General features: G+C 38.9%; 1 protein-coding gene across 4 annotated transcripts in view; it reads left to right on the plus strand.

The window, feature by feature from the left end:
* Positions 1–23,455, plus strand: part of LOC131693615 (coronin-1C-like) — a 177,577-nt gene that overhangs the window by 116,163 nt on the left and 37,959 nt on the right. The window contains exon 1 of one of the 4 annotated variants that reach the window (XM_058981561.1): positions 5,482–5,752. The exons of 2 other annotated variants lie outside the window; for them this stretch is intronic. Coding sequence is in view for 1 of the 2 variants with exons in the window: in XM_058981559.1 (XP_058837542.1) it covers positions 6,153–6,161 (9 nt within the window). In the remaining variant the exon portion in view is untranslated. Of the gene's footprint in view, positions 1–5,481; positions 5,753–5,849; positions 6,162–23,455 lie in introns of those variants that run through there. One more of the 4 variants, XM_058981559.1, reaches the window with a different exon arrangement.

Here is a 23,455-nt window from a genome sequence, read left to right on the forward strand (position 1 = left end):
TGTGTATGTGTTCGTTTGAGTATTAGATTACTGCTGGGACACGGAATGGATTTAGATGAGTTAAAGTAGTTTGATTGTATGTTACGTGTATTCTTCTCTTCTGCTTCTCCATAAATCATCTATACCAAAATATTATCGGTCAATTTATACACTTCTAATCAATCTTTTTCTTTATTCGGCATGTAATAATTCCTTTTGTTACTATATTCTAAATTAGATTCGCACTAACACTCACTAACACAATTAATAGCATATTCGCTCATATACGTACAAACGCTTGTGGCCTTCACGATAACAAAAATCTGTCACAAACGCTAACATGCAACATGGATCTTTAATTTGGAAAAATTGTTTCTGTTTTTCATATGTACTGATAGTGGGTGTCCCTACGAGTACGCTCATATTATTTTCAAACCTTAATTATTCTTTTCTGACATTTAAATTTAAAAAAAAACTAAATTAAATTCAGCCAGCAAACTGACAGTTGTCCTACTAAATGACGTATCTGCAAATATCTCGTTCGCTTTATTGTTAACCGGGGCAGCACCCCACGCAGTATGATCTGGAACTTTTGCAATCCGCTAGTAGCTTGCAATCCCAAGCTACATCTGCAAACTATGGTAGATCTGGTGAGGCAACCTATAGAGTCGTGCAAGTCGCATGGGTTTGGATGTGTTGTTGTCCTAAATGGAAACAGTCTAAAAAATCTTTTTTTTCAATAGTTTCCAAAAATATGCCAAGAAATAGAAAAAGGATTGCTGTACTTATCTGCATTAGAAAATGCCGTAACCCGCACACCCTTAAATATCCCTATTGCAATCATTTACGCATATTTGTGCCCGCGATTTCGCCAACATTAAAACCCTTCGGTAATTAGGTGAACGTTGTAGCACCTATAAACATACAAACGCAGTCTCAAGCATTAACTCACCACTCGCAGCCTATAATAATTCCAAGTTGGACCAATCAAAAAAAATTACACTTATATTCACTCTACAACATGTTCCATGGCGCCATCAGCGGGAACTCTAGTTATATGGGGAAACTGACTCTCTTCTAGCATCTGTATGCATCTGAACGAGTACACGCAAATATGCGAATGGCCACATGATCGAATTTATACACGCGAAGTCACATACACACACAAACACACACACATTAATATACAAATACTTGAGCCCTTCGCGACCATCCACGGCATCTACACCTGCGATCTCGCAAACATGATAACATCCCAGTGGAAGTTTCTATCCTTGGTATCAGCAGACTAGGTCCATGTTTTAAATTGGACCAATAAAATTAAGAAAGCTCTAATATCCACTAGACAACACGTTCCATGGCGACATGACCGGGAACCCTAGGGATATGGGGTAACTCACTCCCTGTGAGAATCTGAACCGTACACCGAAAACTAAATATCAAAATGACGGACCGCGCAACCGTCCAAAAACAGACGCGAATATGTTGAATGGCAAAACGGTTGTAAAATCGTATTTTTACACCCAAAGCCACATACTCTCGAGCACATGCGACAAACACCTTGAAATACGAACGCTTAAGCCCTTCGCGATCGTCCACGCACACCTACACCGCGGTCGTGCAGTCTTGATAACAGTCCGGCAATAAAGATTCAGTACTTACGAAGTTACAAACGCGGTCTCACATTCAGAAATCTTTACCCTCCGTCCTAGCAACTTAGGTCCAAACATTCAGTTGGACCAATCAAAAAATAAAGCTCATCCAGTAGGCAACACCTTTCATGGCGACATGACCGGGAACTCTAGCGATGTGGAAGAATTCACTTTCTTCTAGTATCTGAACCGTAAACAGAAAATTAAGCATCAGATTCACGGTCCGCGCGCGATCATCCAAGAACACACGCGAATATGCGAAAGTACACGGTCATAAAATAGAATTTATATACGCGAAGTTACATACAAGTTAGCACAAGCGACATGCAAACGCACACGCGATCGAACACATTAACGTGCAAACGCTCGAGCTCTTCTCTACACGCGCTCGCGAAATCCCTACGCCCGCACATATCTGAACCGTACAATAAATATCACATTCAGAATCATGACCCACTGCAATTGGCTTTAAGCAGTGTTTTTTGGTGGGCGTCATTGCCTAACTCGTCTGCAATTGTAGTGTGTGATTCTGACGGGGAGCCCTTCCGAGAACCTAGATCTACATCTCCAGTAGGACAACTGTTGAAAAAAAAGATTCAAAAACACGTGAAGTGTTCCTTACGTACAAAGTCCAAGAGGCTCCGAATCACGATGAACGAATACAATTGAGAAATCACGTGCGCAGAAGTTCTACATTCAGCTGTTGATGAAACCGCATTGTTGCGTTGTGGGTGACAAAACTAATGTGCAAGCAGATGTCCGGCAGCTTCTTAGTCTCCTTTTCTTCACTATACATCATGAGTTCGACGTTCCTGAAGAAGTTAGAAAGCAGAAAATTTCTACGTTTGCAAAAAATGGTTTGGCAGGCAATTTGTTCTTGTGGGAAGCGGAGAACCTCGTGATAACTGCTCAGCCAGCCTTTTTAATGGTATATCCAAGTTGCAACTGAATAATACGTATTTATATACCGCCCAAAAAGTCACACAAAATCGGCATATGGGTACCAAAATGGCGGCGATTTACGTGCATATCTATCGAAATGGACAACAATATACAAGTCACGGGCGATAATTTCTAGTATGAAAGCGATTCTGAGAATGTATTTACGATTTGCATGCAATAGACGATACAATCTCAAATGTATACGATATTCATAACTCGTGTATGATTCCGAAACATTATATACGATTAACTCTGATTCGTCGGTAAAGAAGATCAAATTATAAGAACAGTAATTGGGCAGTCATCTCCAGCATATCAAAATACGTAAAAAAGCGAAGTCTGGGGACAAAAACCCAATGTTGGGATGTGAACCCGATACCAAACCAAACCCCATATAGGGAATCTTTGATATCAATATGGAGATTCGAATTTGCGACATTTCGATTGTGGAGCAGGACTGACTGCTCGGAACTATTTTTATTATTATAAGTGTGGCAATATTTCGTAATCATTTGTTGTCTTCAAGTAGAGAAACTCTATTCCGATAAACATTCGCCATATATGCAGCAATCTCATTTCAAAGATATGAGATAAGTCGTAATTACGCGAAATCGTTTTTCTTATATGTTGTGATATATTAAGTCGTATCTAACTTTTTGGAGTCATTGTGATGTATATCGAAGTCGTATATATGTTTATGCTGCTTACTAAGTATTCCCACAAATAGGAAAGATCACAATGACTTTATTAAGTTGTTAACCCATTATTGCCCAACCTCAATTAATAACGTAGAACAGGCATTATCAACGAGTTAATATTGTTCATATACTCTTGCAGAATACGTTTAGAGAAGTTAGAGTGGTTAAACCGGTGTTTATGTTTTGTTTTTAATCAATTTTCACTTAAGGGGTTACACATATTTGTTAGGAAGAAAAAATCGAGATTTTGTAAATTAGATATTCTGAAACTACATACGCTGAGGAAAATTTTCTCAAAGTTTCATTAAGATCGGAATACTACAACTTAAGTTACAGCTATTCATAGACCGCTACCCATTCACCACTTGTAGGCGGTACGTAGTGTTTGATACGCTAGACCGTTGACTCGCTGCACCGACAGTAAAACTCGATTATCTCGGAGTTGTATTTTGTTGAAAAGTTCATCCGCGGCGATCACGATATCTCAGGAACCGATTAACCGATCAATCTTAAATTTTCACTGGTTGTTCCTTATAATATTAGCTACTTTGAGTACAAAAATAATTTTACTGGAATGACCACATCATTTTTCTTCGATCGGAAAACACAATTTGTGATACGCGTGAAAAATAAGTTGGGCAATAATGGGTTAATCCGACATTGATCGAAGTAAAATACGATCTAATGTGAGCAAAAATGTGATTTGTAATTCTTTAAATATTTGCAGCTATATGAATATAAGTTGTCAGTGCTCTACGACCAACTCCAATCGAACACGATTTAACTAGAACTTCAATGCGATTTTGAATGAAAGGTCGTATTCAAATCATGTTTTAGTAATATGCGATTACAAATCAATTTCTGCAGACTAAAATCGACCGTCATAAGATTCTGACTCTTTGTAGACATCTTTACGAGTTTTTCTACATTGTTATACGATTGATGGCTGGTGGGCGAATCTTTCAAAAGGAATCCCGATTTTTGCGCAGAATACAAAAACACGTGAGGGAACAAACGTATAAAATCCCAAGTCCCGATGAACGGCAGAATACAGTTGTGAAATCACGTGCACATGGAAATTCTACATTCAGCTGTTGATGAAACCGCATGGTTTTGTTATGGGTGACGAGAAAGCGGATTTCCGATAGCTTTCTGGTCTCCTTTACTGTTAGTCATGGACGCCCACCAAGAAGCTAGATAGCAGAAGATGTTTTAGTTTGCAAAAAATACATAGTTTGGCAGGCAATTTGCTCGTGTTGAAAGCGGAGCTCTTGGTTCGTGACAGCCGGAACTGTCAATGGGCAGGTGTACTTGAAAAATCCCTACAAAAGCATCAACTTCCACTTCTTCGGTCTCACGCTGGCCACGCGCTTTTCTGGTCAGATTTAGCCTCGTGTCATTACTCGAAAGATGTTCTGGAGTGGTAGAAGGTTAAGGAGAGGAATTTTGTGTCAAAGGAACTTCGTCCCCGGAACGCACCGTAATCACTGCTGTCAATTGAGAAATACTGGCCAATCATATGCAGAAATGAGAAAAAATTGATTTCCACATAAAAAGAGTAGTGTTAAGAGGAAAGTACGGCTAAGAAATTGAATAAAACGAACATGGAAAAAGTTGTAGAATGTTTTATTTTATTTCCTGGAAGTTTCAAAACGACCCGTTCAATAGGTGACGAACCTATTCTTGTGATTCAATTAAATTCACTCTTTAGTTATTCGCTGGGCTCGAATTTGGAACAAAGTTACCGTAAAAAGTGTTGATGGCAACAACTAAATCGTACCGTGAACAACGCTCTGGTATTCATGCTATTTTTTCTTTGATTTTAAAAGAAGTTTCAATCAGAAACAAAATGCAACCATTAAAACGGGGTGCGTTATATTGCATAGCATACCAAAATCGGCAAATCTCTACAAACTTTCAAAATATCTACAATTGCAATACGTCCTTCAAACGTACCTTCAGCAACACTGATTTGCAACATAAGCCGCATATCTTCAAGAAAGTTCTCATTCCATCGCCATCCTTTGCCATTTCTCATTCTCTTGTAAGCATATTGTCAGCCCCAAATCCCTGCTAGCAGCATAAAATGAGAAGCAAGAGAGTGTACAAATCATAACCGCATGTTTTCTCCTCGTGGCAGAGAGCGAGCAACCAAACTGTTGGACTGATCCACTAGTCCATTCTATGCCGCCGCACCGCAGTGCCAATTGTATGCTTGTTCGGTTCGGTCGGTTTACTCCACATCTTGTATCGTTCGTAATCTGCGCCGGTTTACTCCTCGCAAGGAAAATACTGAACTACAAATAAAGTGCTCCCCTATCGACGGATTGGTGTGGTGATAAAACTCTTGCGTTTGTGTTAGTTCAGTTCCGCCAAACAGCTCCCCGCCCCCGCTATTCGACAGCGGAAACAGTGTGTGGAAGAGGATACCACCCACAAATAGAGTACTACGCTCTAGTACTGCTTTGCGGCGGTCATTCAGTGAGAAACGATTGATTGTATTTTTTCTTCCTCGATTTCCAGTCGTTCTGCATAGATCACAGTTTGTGTATGTAAATAGATAGAAAAAAATATGTGTTGTACTTAAAAACCGATCAGCAAACATAATGCACAAATAATAAATTCTGTCGCACATTTTCACACGGCTTGCCTGTATGTACATACAATAAGTGCAGTCTTTTCGCTGAACAGAGCAGCAACGCCTTGAAATTGTCGCAGACACCGAGTGCCAAAAGTAGCGAACGGAATAGTTTAACACAAAAACGCTCCGCATAGGTCTATAGGATCACTGTGTGCTTAGTGCTGCTAGAGCATCTGTTAGATAGGAAAATTTTGTGAAGTGTAAATTACGGAACAGTGAAGAAAGGTTACGAAAAAAAACATGAGTAGTGTATGTGTTTATCCTCCTCTATCTAGATCCTCGATTTTGCGGATTTATTTTCTGCATTCTTCCATTTACATCCTTTATCGTTTTAACCTCCTTCCATTGTCTGGTGTTTGAATGTGATAAAATGCATGTGTCCTTTTTCTCGCTCTATTGCTATAACTGGTAGGGTGTTAGGACGTAATTTCGAACCTGTTCGTGTTTCCTGCCGACTGTTATCCAACGAAAAAAAATTATGACTAATACATTTTATTTATTCTCGTGTCATTTTTGAACGAATTGATAAAATTACCTCGCATCTAAAATAAGTCAACAATAGCTCCATTTATCGTACTGACGAATTTCCCATCATGGGTACAGTGTTAGTGGAATTCCCACCCGTTGCATGTGGTCATTTTTGCCATTATGTGCTGTACATAGGACGTAAAAGTCCTTGGTCAGCCGTACTGCATCTGACGTCATTGGTATGTGTTTGAATTCATGATGTAGGGAACAACTTTGCACGTTCGTTGCAGCTGGAGAAGGAAGTTTAGCATATCTTGTGTTCCTGTTTTTTATGCTAAAGATTTTTGATTTATATTAGGAACGATCGCACCTTTTTACATTTCTTACAAAACAAAATGCATGGGATTCGTGCAAACTGAAAACTTTTCCGAGGCCTGGAGGACCGATTCACATATACCAATCGACTCAGCTCGACAAATTGGGACAATGTGTGTATGTATGCACACTAATAGCATGTGATTATTTCAGCAATTGCTGAGCTACTAGTTTCAAACAGAAAACTAATGGGACTATTTGACCCTGCTATTTTTGTTTTTGAATTTGATACTTTCTGAGATATGGGTGTTGTTTTAAGCAAATAGCTTTCAAACAAAGCAATTCATTCGCGCTACGTAAAAATATGTAAATATAAAGCTTATAAAAATACCTTTCTAACAAACCATATATCGTCTAAATTCACGAACGGCGCAGATGTTTTTTTTGAGTGTTTTCTTACTGGAGCAAGAGCTAGGGTCTCGGTAGGGCTCCTCTTCAGAATCAATCACTGCAATTGCAAACGAGACGGGAAATGTCACCCACTCAAACACTGCTTAATGCCAATTGCAGTGGGCCGTGATTCGGAATGTAATATTCATTGTACGGTTCAGGTATGTGCGGGTGTAGGGACCTCGCGATCGTGTGTATCATCGCGAAGGGATCGAGCGTTTATGCGTTCACTTGTTCGATCGTGTGGGTGTTTGTAGGTCGCATGTGATAGTGTGTATGTAACTTCATGTGTACAAATTCGATTTTATAACCGTTTGTCCATTCGCATATTCGCGTGTGTTCTGGGATGATCGCGCGCGGGACGTGAATTGGATACTTAATTTTCGTTGCACGGTTCAGATGATAGAAAAGAATAAGTTCGTTAATGTCACTAGAGTTCCCGGTCATGTTGCCATGGAACGTGTTGTCTAGTGAATATGAGCGTTATTTTTCGATTGGTCCAACTGAAGGCATGGACTTAGGCTGCTAAGACCGAAAAAAAAAGATTTCCAGACGTGACCGATGTATTATCGCGCGAACCTGGGTTTTTGTAGGTTCCCGTGTGAGACCGCGTTTATAAGTTTAGTAGTGCTAAAACATTCACTTAATCACAGGGGTGTTTTCATGTTTGCGAGACCGCGGGCTTTGGTGTGCGTGGATGATCTCGACGTTTGTATATTAACGTGCTGAAATCTAGAAGAGATTCCCCATATCAACAAAGATGCCGGTCATGTCGCCATGTTGTCTAATGAATGTGAGCGTCATTTTTATTGGCCCAACTGAAGGCATGAGGCTAGGTTGCTAGGACAGAGGGTAGATATCTCCGGACCTAACCGATTCATGATCCTGCGAGCGGTGGGTTAATGCTTGAGACCGCATTCGTAAATTTATGTGCTAAAACGTTCACCTAATTATCGGGGTGTTAATGTTGGCGAGATCGCGAGCGTATGTGTGGATAATTGGAATTGCATATTCCCGTTTGTGACCAGGTGTGTGTTATCACGAAGACCATCGAGCGTTCATACGTTTGGAATGGGAGAGATTGTGAGTGTTTATTAGAGAATATGCAATTTATCGTGTTAGAGAGTGTTAGTATAAATCTAATTGAAAATATTGTAACAAAAGGAAACAACATGCCTAATAAAAAATACTAGGTGCAAAGAGATTAATTAGAAGTAATAAATTGACCGATATTATTTTTGGTACACACTAAGGTTTTTTTACACGGTTTTACATTTCTTATAAAAGAAATGTATAGAATTCGCTCAAACTTTCAAGATTTTTTCCGAGGCCCGGAGGGCCGAGTCTTATATACCAATCGACTCAGCTCGACGATTTGGGACAATGTCTGTGTGTGTGTCTGTGTGTGTGTATGTAACGGACAAATTCTCATTCGTGTTTCTCAGCAATGGCTGAACCGATCTTATCCAAACCAATTTTAAATGAAAGAACTAAAAAACAGTATGAGCGCTATTAATTTGTTTTTGATTCTGATGTTTAGTTTTTAAGATATAAATGTTTGAATGCGTAAAAATGGCGTTTTTTGCAGTTTTTTTAAATTATCTGCAGAAATTGACAATATAGATTACCAATTTATATGTTTTTAGACAGCTTCAACGAATACCTTTCGAACAAGCTATAGATTGTTGAAATCGGACTATTATCAAAAGAGATATTTAACATTAAATGCGGACGAAAGATTTTTATCGTTTCCCATTGCCAGAAATATGACCAAAAACATGTAATCTATTATTAACGCCAAAACGGCTTATTTTAGGTCAATTGTATCTTCGGAGAATTTAATGGAGGTAATATGCCCTTTCTTTTGGTATTGTGCTTTTGCTGATTAATCCCCCTATGAGTGAGATATTTTCTCAAATTTTCTTGGAAGTGATTATAACGAAATGATGCCTTCAGCAAATTTGTGGCTCTTACTTTTGCGAATAACTTTACTGAAGACTTCAAATATCTATTTTGAATACTTTAAAAGTTATGGCTTGTTGTTTGTGGATTACTCTTCGTCGCCTATTTATTGTTCAATATAGTAATAATCCATTGAAATAAGCCAAACATTATTTCGATAAATCGAATTTTGTATTTCATTTTTCTATCTACAACCACTAGAAATAATCACCGAACACTTCCAAGTTGTCTGGAAGGAACTTGATAACTTATCAGTGCAAAAATGTACATTTACGCGAACCTTCTGACTGCAATTTTTCTAACTTATGACCATCGGATAGATCTGAAACCTTTCGGAAAATGAAAAGCGAAATAAATAACTCCAAGCAACGACGTAGCCAAAAGAAGGTTTTGGGGTTTAACACCATACAGCCCCCCCCCCACACCAAAAAAAAAAAATTGGATTGGAGTTGAAAATTTATTGATGCAGACTGATTCAATTCAATATTACAATAACATTATCTGATCCGTAGATTGATATTCTGTTGTTGTAAACATCATGAGGACTTTTGATAAATTGTCGGAATGGGGTCCTGATATGTAACTGATCTATTGATCTTGATTTCACAGTTGTCTAATAGCATCAATATCAAATTCCTGCCTGAAAACATTCCAATAGAAAATTCCAGAGTTCTGTAATCAATCATAATCCTCAGATTTATTATCAAATTTTCAGCTTTTTTCCTACACAATATTACGAAAGCTTATTAAACAATTTTTCCTAATAAGTTTGTGAAAATTATAAACTATTTGAAATTTTTTAATAGTTTTATTTTTTATTCAACCGTGATTTTTTAATAAATAGTGACCATCGCTTCGCAACGTAGTCTATTTTTCATGGCTTGCGGTGAGCACGATCTCTCGAATTGCTGAACTGAAAAGTATGGAATAGAAATTAATATTTAGTATTCTTTACAGACCCGCTGGTGCCCTAAGACGATTTCGCTAGATTTTTAAAGCACTGTGCACTAGGCTGCCCAGAAAAATGATGAATTTTTGAAAACTCAATCGGCCCACCCCTGAGTCGATTCCTAGTCCCACCAGGAGTACTTGTACCAAATTTGAAGCAAATCGGACAAGTCTAACTACCGGACCAACGTGCCTGAAGTTTATATTGGATTTTTCAACAATTTACATGAAGAAAACTCACTAGATCGTATTTTCGCCGCTAGGGGGCACTGTATACATTGTATTATCACTGTAAGTGAAAATAAGAAAGATATTTTAATTATCTACAACTTAGTCGAAGACTGCTAGTAAATCCGGCTATGTTAAAAGAAGTTATTAAACTTTTAACGAAGTGATGTCTGAGTCAGTTTTGCATGGGGCCTAGCAGTGCATGGTTGTGTATCAGTACTCGAGTCCCGCGAACTATATATTTTTGTGAAATGATGGTTAGATTTAGCGGAATAGTATGTTTACAAGAATTATAGTAAATAATACGAGTTATGTTTTGGTTAGAAAATTTTAGTTCCACCTGTGACCGCATAGAGGGCGCCACTACTAACTTTTCATAGAAGAGAGATAGAGTATCAAGATGTTCAGAAGAAATACTGAAAAATGCCTGTTCTATAACTTTGTAGAAGACACCAAATTTCTATCTCTCTCCGTTGAAAAGTTAGTGTTGGCGCCCTCTATGCGGTAACAGGTGGAACTAAAATTTTCTAATCAAAGCATGACTCGTATTATTTACTATAATTCTTCTGAACATACCATTGAGCTAAACCCAACGATTATTTCACAAAAATGTTTAGTTCGTGTGAATCGAGTACTGATTAGGGTGTCCCAAAATGACATCATGTTAAAAAAGTCATCGGGCTCACTTCTTAAATGAAAGGTTAGGGTATTGGGACCACTTTCTTCTTCGGAGTGAGTTTGCTAAAACGCTTCCTACTGGTGGCGACTTTTGATTTTTTGAAAAATGGACCGATTTTGGATAAAATTTCAAATTTATGCCTGTTGAAGTGGTCCTGAACTGTCTTAGATTTTTTTTCAGCATTTTTTATTTTTCTGGAGATCCAAACGGAGAAGTTTGGTTAGTTAGTTTGTACAAATTTGGATTTATAAGAGCGGCAGGGCCATTAAAACTTAGTAAAAAGTGAAATTTTTGATGTTTTTCAGTATTTTTTCTTCAAAACTGGGTATCTACAAAATTTTAAAAGTGCAGCAAACACTTTATATAGTTGAGCCGAATTCAGGGGCGTAATTTTGCTGAAGAAAGTGTATAGCTACGGCCAATGGGGTATAAGTTGTTTACGTTTTTGTTAAATAACCCTTTGACATTTTATGATATTCATAAAAAATAACACTGTTCTACAAAATAAAACAACTTAAGTGGGCTTAGTCCGCATATTATTTTTCGGAAAATAGAAGGAAAATGATGAAAAATGGCGTTTTTCGCTTGTCTCTAGTACATCAGAATCGGTTTTTATGAGCATTTGACGATTTTTTTAAAAAATATTTTCTATACTAATAGCCGCCTAGCGGGTTTGAAAATCACTAAAATTAAACAAATATGTCGAGTTAATGGCAAGTTATGGCGTATATTTGAAGGCTGAATTGATTGACGTACTTACATTTTGTATATAAAGTCTTATTTTCACGTTAGGAACTTTGAAGTGGAGAAAAATGCAGAAGAGTGAGGTGTGTGTTGAAAAACTGATATTTACTGTTTAGATCACATAATTCCGAAATAGTCAAATTTGGGGCAAATATCCTCGAAAACGTTTTACAACAGAATACAGCGCATCTTCTGACACAATTATTTTGTTGAAGATGCCTCCTAGAAGTAATTATGGAGAATTAACTCTTCAAAAAATAATTAGAGACTTGGCGTCATTAGCAAAGTTATTATTTTTATAATTTAGGTTACAAAAAAAATCATCAGATGCTCATTAAACCTCGTCCTGACATACTAAAGACGTACAGAAAACGTCATTTTTCATGATTTTCCTTCTATTTTTCGAAAAAAAAAATGTGTGGTCAAAGCACATTTGAACTGATTTACTTTTTGGAACAGAATTATTTTTGATAAATTGCTAAAAATGTCAAAGGTTATCTAACAAAAACTTAAATAACTCATACCCCATTAGCCATAGCTACACACTTTCTTCAGCAAAATTACGCCCCTGAATTCGGCTAAACTATATAAAGTGTTTTCTGTACTTTTAAAATTTTGTAGATACCCAGTTTTGAAGAAAAAATACTGAAAAACACCAAAAATTTCACTTTTTACTAAGTTTTAATGGCCCTGCCGCTCTTATAATTCCAAATTTGTACAAACTAACTAACCAAACTTCTCCGTTTGGATCTCCAGAAAAATAAAAAATGCTGAAAAAAAATCTAAGACAGTTCAGGACCACTTCAACAGGCATAAATTTGAAATTTTATCCAAAATCGGTCCATTTTTCAAAAAATCAAAAGTCGCCACCAGTAGGAAGCGTTTTAGCAAACTCACTCCGAAGAAGAAAGTGGTCCCAATACCCTAACCTTTCATTTAAGAAGTGAGCCCGATGACTTTTTTAACATGATGTCATTTTGGGACACCCTAGTACTGATACACAACCACGCACTATCAGGCCCCATGCAAAACTGACTCAGACATCACTTCATTAAAAGTTTAATAACTTCTTTTAACAAAGTCGGATTTACTTGCAGTCTTCGACTAAGTTGTAGACAATTCAATTATCCTTCTTATTTTCACTTACAGTGATAATACGATGCATACAGTGCCACCTAGCGGCGAAAATGTGTGCTGGTGGGTTTTCTCTATGTAAATTATTGAAAATTTCCATACAAACTTCAGGCCCGTTGGTGCGGTAGTTGGACTTGTCCGATTTGCTTCAAATTTGGTGCAAGTACTCCTGGTGGGACTAGGAATCGACGCAGAGGTGGGCCGATAGGGGTCATTTTTTCCTGTCACCCTACTGTGCACCCAGTGCATTAACGCAAGTGACGGAAGGTTATCGAAAAGTTTCGTGAAAATGAAAATTCCACTAATGATGATGATTTTCCCAAACGGTTCGTTTTCGTGTGGTTTTTATTTGTTCTTTTGCATTAGGATTAGCGATAATAATTCAAATCAAGAAAGTCACCTTTAGAAAAAGTCGATGTCGAAGTAAAATTTGAAACTATGTGCGTACTTCAGAGATAGCGTGATATCAGGAGCTGCGATTTCATTTCAACGCTTTTTTTGTGAAAAGGGCGATACTTACAAATGTAAACATAGATACATGCGAATGAGGGCTTTGAAACGCAACAAATTAACCTAAAAGTTTGGATTCTACGATACTGCTTTCTTAAACTACAGCAAAAAGTACAACAGGCGAAACTGTATTTTTGTTTGTTTATTTAAAGTTTCGCCCTCCACGCTCCATGCAAACACACAGGGCGATACTTTTTTTGCTAGCAGTTTAGAGGCGAAACTGTTATTTTCGTATTTTTTAGGATTATCAAACTGATACCAGCTGTAAATAGTAACTGTTCACGCCGAAGTGAACATAGTATCGGAAAATTATATTGACCGCCAAAATCGACACCAGCAGACAGTGTGCCAGATCGAACATTTTCTCCCCCGAAGCACAGATGAAATTATTCTTTAGTTTCAATCACCTAAGGCAAATCCTGCGCTACGATCATCGTTGCCCAGCTGACTGCTGCTGTTAGCCACTGAAGAAAACAATAAGTTTTCACTGTACGGCGATTTCTACGCAAATTCGTCGCCGTAGCAGCACCGAGAGCAGATGATCGCACACGGTTGGGTCATCTTCCCCTTCAGCCGTCTCATGTCCTGTGGGACCAGCAGGACAGTACGGCAGTACAAAGTTTATCGCCGAACAACACAGTCCAGCAGAACTGACTGTGCGTCGCGCTCGTCGTGCATACGTTGCATACCGCTTCCCCACAGACCGGGACTTAGAATTAATTTGAAGCAGTGGAATTAAATATAACAATTATGTAAATAGTGTAAATAAATGTTATGTTGTAAGCGACTTTCTGGTGTTGTGTGGACTGGAAAGGTCCGAAGAAGGCGGAAAAGAACGCCCTTTTGCTGGCCTGTGCGGGGCCAGCCCAGTTTGTTTAGTTTTCCTGTTTGGGTGCTGTTCGTCCGCCCTGTGTTTCACTGTTTCCCGGGCTTGAGTATCGGCCAGATCCCGGTGTAAACATGGTCCTTCGAGCCGGATAGACCCTCAAGTCCGCAGGATGGCGCTCCATTTACCGCAAGCCAAGCGGTCCGCTGCAAAACGCGCGCAACGATCGCGCTTTTGTTTTCGCGAGCGCTATCGCGATCTACCCGGTCTGTGGGAGAAAATGCAATGGAGACTGCACCCATTTTCCAATACTGCGAAGACGCGGATCGAGATTACTTTCGCTGCTGATTTGGAGAATCGGCGGCCAGCTGGAGAGCTATGCAACAAATCTGCCAGCTGTAGGACGCGTTTTCCATCGCATCATCGACGGAAATGGGTGAGTGCAGTTCCATTCAAGTGTGTGAATAAATCGGTGCGTCTGGTAGTCTTTTTTCTTGCCGTTGACGAGGAAACACAATTCGCGAAAGTTACACACCGACCGCGCTGTAACAGTAGGTCCAAGCAGGACCGATTCGTGGCCACAACACGTCCCGCTTTCGCTGCGATTCTTCGGGACGAGCACCGTTGTGAGCCATTTACGTCATCACATATTAGTGAGCACCCTACGACGAAGACTACCAGCCCGAGTCACACTCGAAACCAGCCATATTGTGGCATCAGCCATAAATCCCACGTCATCAATTCGCGGCAAACCGACGGCCGCTTCATCTAGTGCAGCACAGAACGCCGTTCTTCGTATGTGTCGCCAACAGACAATCGAAACGGCGCGTGATCGTTGTTTCCCTACATAAGCCTGCACTAGATTTGCCGGTAGAGCTGTATCGTACCCCGTACACGCACACTAGGCACATTAAGGATCTCTGGTGGCCAAAATGCGCACAACGTCAACCCACGCACGATTCGTTCTTCCTGGAAGCAATTGGCTTCACTTTTCCCGTCAAAGACGACCGAAGGATGATTCTCACACACACACAACTACACACGGATGTCGAGTCACTTTCCGACCTGAGAAGCAACCCAGTGTTTCATATTTCACCGTTGGTGTTTTCTGGTCCAACCAAAGGGCGATTTGGTGGATTTATGCTCTCGTATTCGCCAGAAATCATGCAACTGGAAGGTGACATTCGCCAAATTCTTCACGTCATCCGTCAGCTCACCCGATACTGGATCAACTTTCCGTGGGATTCTGTTCCTCAACGCACTCCTTGTGGTTGGACCGGAGGAATCCATCTTTTTGCGTGTAATCAGTGCGCGGACGTACTGATTGCACCACAAAGTTGATCACATCGCACCACTACACACAGTAAGATACGACGACGCGGTTTTGTCATCAATCAACGAAGCCATCGCAGCAGACATACCCGCCGGACGAGATCCCGGCCCTCACTCAGGGTATAGAGTCGCCAGACGAGATCCTGGCCCAAGCTCGGGGGAATCGAGCAGTTCCTGAAGCATCTGTAAAGAGCACAAGCCGCCCTGTGTTTCACTGTTTCCCGGGCTTGAGTATCGGCCAGATCCCGGCGTAAACAGTAACAATGATCTCTATTGAAAAAACCCGGACGAAATCGGTGGTGTAAAACGGTAGTTATTGTAAAAAAACGTAAGGGCGATACTTCAATGCTGATAGATGGGACCGAAAAAGTAAACAATCGCCAAAGGGGCGATACTATCATTTTGTCAATTTCAATAGCAAAAACAAATTTTAATTTAATAATTTCAAATACTTTATGAAGTTTTGGGTTTCGATCACTGAATCATGCAATCTAGAATGTAAAAAAATACAATAGTTCTTAAATAGGAAATAAAACCAAGTCTGGAAATATACACTGTTGATTTTCTTTGAATGGTATCACTGCTAGTATCGCCCTTTTCAAGAAAAAGCGTTGATTTCTTAGTTCTCAGTCGCGTTGGAAATTTGAGTAAAATATAAACTTCAAATCGATTCAAAAAAATTCGTTTTTTTTGTTTCAGTACAATATATAACCCCTTTAGGAAAATTCAGTTTTCCCACCACAATATAGATATTTTATTAACAGAGCATTAACAATAATTCGTTGGTATGTCTATTTTATGGGCCATTTTTTCGCTTTCCCATTGATTTGGTTTGAGATTCCTAGCACTGATGTTGTCCTGTGCTGATTTGAGCGATTCTCTGAGTCCTGCCACTATCCCATGTAGTATGTGTTATCAAAAACATCGCGAAGCATCAAGTTCTAAATGCTCTCAAACGATATAATATCCGAAGAGTGATAAGAGTTATAAGAAATGTCTCATCACACTGTTAGGTGGATTAAACACGTTTTTTGCGCTGTTTTTACACGGTTTTCGCAATAGACTCGGTTTTTTGCGCGGTTTTCGTAATTAACGCGGTTCTTCGCAAAAATATTCCAAGTCCTTTTAAAGGCAAAAGACTTGGACGATTTCACAACAAGTGTTTTTTACGCGGATTTCGTTTTAGCAAAAATGTTCTTAGTCCTTTTGAAAACTTAGACGATTTTCGTTCAAGTTTTTTTGTGCCAAGCCTTTTGAATGCAAAGAGCTTCGAGGATTTTAAGAAAAGGCAGATCTCGTAGATTCTTTCTGGCCCGCACTTAATAATGTAGTTGTTTTTGGAACACTATTAACGGGTAAAAAACCAAGATGGTGACTTCCGGTTCAGTGGAATTCTCTAAAAACAATCAATATGAGTATTTTTGGAACGAGATTGATGAGAAGACGTCAGATATCGATGTCTGAGGCCATTTTGAAGACCAAAACGGCGACCTCTGGTTCAAATTGGTTGAAGTTCTCTAATACTCAATAAATATGGGTATTTTTGGAAAGGGATTGATGAGTAGACGTCAGATATCGATGTTTAAGGTCATTTTGAATACCAAGATGGCTAATTCCGGTTTAATAGAATTCTCCAAACCCCAATCAATATGAGTATTTTTGGAACGGGACAGATTAGTAGATGTCAGATATCGACGTTTGAGGCCATTTTGAAAATCAAGATGGCGACTTCCGGTTCAGTGGAAATCTCTAAAACTTAATCAATATGAGGTTGATGACTAGATGCCAAATATCGATTTTTGAGGCCATTCCGAAAACCAAGATGGCCACTTCATTTTAGTGGAACTTTCAAATACCGCAACAATGAGAATTTGGAATTTGAAATAGCGTTGATGAATAGATGCCGGATGTCAATTCCAGAAGTCATGTTTAATCCAAGATGGTGACTTATAGTTTAGTGGATATCTCATTAATCTTAACAATACAGTGAAGATCTGATTTTATTATTTCCCCCGATTTAGTCTACCCTTGATTTTGTCAGCTTTTTGACTCGATTTTGTCAGCCTCGCATGTTCGATGAGCTCTAGAAGACGAACCAACCAATTTTTTGGTTTTACACAGGATATTTATACTAAATAATCATATATCTTGGATGTTAATATGACGTCAAACCTCTGGCAACTGCATATTTGTTAACCTTCCGGCAGTCGCGCTAGTGCACTGAGTGCGCGCTGCTCTGAAAATCTAGTAAAATCGTCTTAGAGCATCTGCGGCTGCTTGTTCAGTGAGCCATTTGTGCGACTTCCGGAGGGTTAATCAAGTTCCAAAACACTCCACGATGTCTGATTTATACAGAATATCGCTAAGCCGGTAGTCGCCATTTTGTATTTCAAAATGGCCTCAGACATTGATCCCTATCATGCGCCTATTAAGCCCGCTCTGCAAATATGCATGCTGATTGGATTATAGAGAATTCCGTTAGACCGGAAGTCACCATCTTGGTTTTCCAAATGGCCTCAGACATCGATATTTGGTGTTTACTCAAGTCACCATCTAGTCCAGATGGTGGAGTCACCTCTCTGGTGTCAGTCTTTCGGCTTCGTAGCGAAAATAGTCTGATGGAAAATAACTAGAACATGAAGAAGAATCACACCTTTATACTTACTAACAAATATCCTTCTGCCGCGATACGTGGCCTCTAGCAAAAGCAAGTATCTCGGACTAACATTCCTCCTTCCCTTTCCTTCCGCGATTTACGTTTGGGCCTGGCCGGCGCCGGTATCGATCAATAAACACTTTAGGATTACCAGGAGTTGCACATTGATGTTTCGCTACTCCCAAGCAAAATTAGCTACTGATTCCCCGTGCAACGTCAGCTAGTCCAGATCGATAACGGAGTTATAGCAGCCAGGGGTGGTCACACAAGCTCAAGGTTAACGGGTTATTTAAGGTGGAAGGTACCCTAAAAATATCGCAAAATTTGGAGTATGTTTTTAAATACAACAAATAGGAAGTTACTTTGACACTGCGAACAACTTTGTAGAAGATTCCAAGAAAGTAGGAGAATTACTAAAAAAGTTATCCCCAAAAAAATAATTTTAAGGGGTCTTTCATATAACATGTCCCGTAATTCGAAAACAAAATATAAGTTAGATATGTGGTGTCTTCAGTAATTTCTTTTGTAGTAATATTTTCTACAACTTTGCCGAAGACACAAAGTTTCTATCTTAATTAGTTCAGGAAATAAATTCCGATTATCACTTATAGATGAACTAATCACTGAACAAAATGTTCCTGTATATGCGCAATCATAAAAGCAAGAACTTTTCCGAACAAACTATACTCCTAAATTTCACATGTTATTTTGTTCGGCATGAAGTCATCTGGTATAATGAAACAGGAGTTTGTCTATTTATCTGACGTTTCGGCTCATGTATTTTGCCTTGATTTCCGGAAAAAGGCAAAATACATGAGCCGAAACGTCGGGTAAATAGACAAACTCCTGTTTTATTATTCTAGATGACTGCATGCCGAACAAAATAACATATATACTCCTAAAGTTAACGATTTAGGCACTATTAATTTTAAGCACGAAAACAACGTTTTAAATCACCGTGTATTAATTGGGTTTTGGAGAGTTTCGCTAAACCGGAAGTCGCCATCTTAGTTTTTCCAAAAGGAGTTAGTTTAGGCAGGTGCAGGGTCTGAAAAAACATAAAACATGAAAAAGGCCCGTAAGCTCTCTAGGTCTCCGCGATGCACCACTATCAAGGCGTAATGCAATAACCATCTTAAATTAATTGTTGGTCAGAGGTTTTTTAAAAGTGATGCATGATGCATATGCCATGCTTAACATCTACGATGCGCATGAATGACAGACCCGAACATGCCAGTTCTGTAACAAAATTTTGTACAAAAACTTATAACGATACAACATCAACTACAATCTCAACACACAACCAAGGAGGCTCTTCAACGTCAACTAAATCACCAACAACCGTATTTACTGCTGTCACCAACGAATGCTTGCATTGTGATGCGCCTACTACTTCGAAATCAACAGCCAGTATCACCAAGTTGTGCGATATTTCAAACTCAGTTTTCTATTTATGGTTCAATTTACCGAAACCAACATTCAGTTTAAACGTCTCCCTCATTCGTTCACTTCCCAACTGACTGAATTTTCACGCATAATCGAATGCTTGAGTGCAAATATAAGTTCATTTACCAACCAAAGCATTCGTTTGTCATTATGTGGACCGCTTGAAGGTAAAAGTTGACATCATTTGACCTCTGCGAACACGGATACACGATCGTGACCCATAGGTCTCACAAATAATTCAAACCAGTTAATCGCAACGCATAACTACTAATCTTAGTCTCCCCCTCGTCACAAAAACAGAATACCCACCCCACCACTAACCCACAAGATCCTAAGTAATTTTTGCATGCCCTCTAAAGTAATCAATTACACGATGCTACACTACCCATGATCGCATATTTATCGCATTTTCTATGGGATTTCCTATCTTTACTTGCGATCATAGGCAGTACAGTGATTTACAACTTTTCCTAGTATAGGTATAACTAGACCTAGTATACAAACGCACACGCGATCGAACACGTTAACGTACAAATGCTCGAGCTCTTCGCGATGATACACGTGATCGCGAGTCCCTACGCCCGCACATACCTGAACCGTACAATGAATATCACATTCAGAATCACGGCCCGCTACAATTGGCCTAAAGCAGTGTTTTAGTGGCCGACATTATCTGTCTCGTCTACAAATTGTAGTATGTGATTCTGACGGGGAGCCCTTCCGAGAACCTAGCTCTACAGCTCCAGTAGGACAACTCTCGAAGAAAAAACTAGACCTAGTATAGGTTGTAGATCTCATCAAGGATTGTTTTTTGCAAAATTTGGATTTATAACAAAAAAATTAGCTACGCTGCCATTTTACAGTTTTAAATTTAATTTAATTAATTAAACAGCTCTGAAAAGAAGAAAAATAGACCTTTCCTACAGAATGCTAAATTTTGCTTTTTTGTAGAAAGTATGCGATTTTGGTACAACAATATGAAAATTACCATTTTTTGGATTCTTTCATGAAAAATATTCAAATGGTTCAACATTTTTCCAAAGGTACTTTCTGGTTATAGCAAAAAATACAGAAAGAATATTCAATTCCGCATCCAACGACATTAATCTTATAAAAATCTGTCGAAAACTGATAGAGTTATTCAATTTTTCCCAAATTAGGAATTCTCGCGCATAGACTCCCAATGCGAACAATGCGCTTTCGAAGTAGCCATGCTGTTTATAGCCTTAAGAGTCACTAAAGACAATTTTTAATCAAAAAAATAAAAATAAAAACTACGTCACTTTCGATCTATTTGCTGATTAAAATGCATTCGAAAAAATGTTGAATCATTTGCATATTTTTCATGAAAAAATCACAATAAATGGTATTTTTTTGTCCCGATAATCGCAGAATATTTCACACAAAACAGAATAATGTAGCATACCGTTGGAAAGGATTATTCTTCTTTCCAGAGCTTCTAAAAACTCGAAAATCGGCCGAAAAATTACAACGTAGCAAGTTTTTTAGTGCTGAAGATCCCTTAAGGATGGACAGCGAAAGGGTAAAATTCGCAAACGAAATAAGCAGTTTTTTTTCCACACCATACATCAGATCTTCATAAGAATCAATCAGCAGTACTGTAACAACATTCTACAAACGCTGATTGATTTTTAAGAAGATCTGACATACGGTGTGGAAAAAACTGCTATTTTCGTTTTCGAATTTTGCGCATTCTCTGTCCAACCTTAAAATGATTATTTATTTGCTTAATAAGTTTTTCTATTCGCCTATTTTTGAAAATAAAATACATTTCAAAGATACGAAGAATTACATTTCATGTAAGATAAAAAAAGTCATTGTTGCCGTCGTCTACTCTGGGAACATTACCTTCCACTCCTTGTGTTCATTTTATTTCTCGGCGGTGAGCAATAATCAAGTATACCCTCTTCTGTTTGCTGATCGTTCCGTTCGCCTTTCCCCTTGCCCGTGTTGTCACCCATTTCGTCGTCGCTAGAGCAGCTTTGATTTTCGCTGCTAGATGTTTAGTGCTTTTTGTGTTTTCGAGTGATTTTGGTATAGCCGTCTTCTTTTTTGTTTATTACTTCTCTAGGTAGGTTAGCTAATGGTTTGGGGATACCATGAAATATTGTTTGTCCGGCATTTGTTTTTAACTGGCTGTCTTTGGCGTGCCAGCAGATGTCGAAATCTGTTTGTGGTTGTTGGTTGTAGTAAATGAGTTTTATTTCGTTGTTTTGGCACATGGCTTACCGTAGTGTGTTGCCTGGTTACACAACTGGCACGTGGGCGTTTGAGCATATGGTTTTTTGTATGTAGTTAACACCTCGAAATAATCTACCCTCGGAAGTCAAGTAAGACGGTACAGGTTGGTTCAGCCACGTTCAGGTTATTCCACGTCAGATTTACAACCAAAATTTTAATTCCTTTCAATTTTTTTCTTGTGTTCTTAAGCTAAAAATAATCGACAGTTATGAAATTTCTGCTTCGACTTCGTCTCATCAGAATCCGACACTAACCTAGTGACAGGACTAAGCTAGCGCCAGATTGAACAAACCCCTAGTCCTGCGTGATGTCCCGCAAGACAAGGAGTTCAATTTGTAGCTGATAAGAACTAATGAAATCACAATATTTGGTTTGACTTAGCTATATTTCTCCTTAGTGAAGAAAAAACCAGGTAAAAATTATTTTTTTCTTTACTAAGGAGAAAATTGTTTCGATCTACCTTTGTGCGTTAAGAGCACAAAACCTATAACGAAATTAATTATGGAATTTGCATTTCGACTTCGTCTCATCAGTATTCGACACTAACTTAGTGACAGGACTTAGCTAGCATCGGATTTCCCAAAAACACAAACCATGTTTTCATTTTTGGAGCTAGCGTCCATTCGGCGCTAGCTTAGTACTTAGTACTGTCACTAAGTTAGTGTCAGATTCTGATGAGACGAAATCGAAACGCAAATTCCATAACTGATAAATACTTGTTAATTATTATAAACTAAAGAATGAAAGAAAAAAATTGGAAGGAATTGAAATTTTGGTTGTAATTCTGACATCGAATGACCAATATATTGAAAGATTAGTCGTAGTTGCGTCAAAAAACTGGATATTATCATCTACCAACTCATGTCGCACCCGCTCGTAATAGGCGGTAACTCTGTAAATAAATAGGTTTCTAACCTTAGCCAACCCTAGCTCGCTATCTTGATCATTACGGATGCTAATTCTGGCCTATAATGATATCCCCTTGAAGAGCCTAACTACATGACGGACACCGTTCCTCATATAGGAACGCTTGAAAGCCATTACAGTGTGAAGGTGTGCTCGTTAGCATTAGTCTTCCATGTGTTGACTGTCACACAAGGACTCCTTTGGGAGAGCGATGTCAATATTTTCTCGGCATTCTAAAACCCTTCACGCCGTGCAATATCGTCATGCCTGGTTGAAAGTTGATGCTGCGTAGAATAGAAAAAAATGTTTACCAACATCGTAAGCACAAGCAGCTTCGTCACTATCACACCACAGTGCGCCACAGTAGTGGTCGGCGTCATCCAGAAGGAACGGAATCTCAATAATCCATATATCTTGTCTGCTATATACTACACATAACATGTACAAAACCATCCAACCAACCAGCCAGCCAGTTAGTCATCTATATTAAATGAACTCATTGGTAAGGCCGGCACATAATCCTCTACGAGGGACTGACGACGTGCTGGGGCAAGTGATGACACTGTTTTGCTTGGAACATTACATACATATGGATATGTTTGTATTTAGTAGATTGCCTACTGTTTTTTTGTTGCAGTTGCTGTTGTCATTGACGATGGTGACTTGGTGACAACACA

The sequence above is a fragment of the Topomyia yanbarensis genome, chromosome 3 (genome assembly GCF_030247195.1).
Source record: "Topomyia yanbarensis strain Yona2022 chromosome 3, ASM3024719v1, whole genome shotgun sequence".
NCBI classification, from domain to species: domain Eukaryota; kingdom Metazoa; phylum Arthropoda; class Insecta; order Diptera; family Culicidae; genus Topomyia; species Topomyia yanbarensis.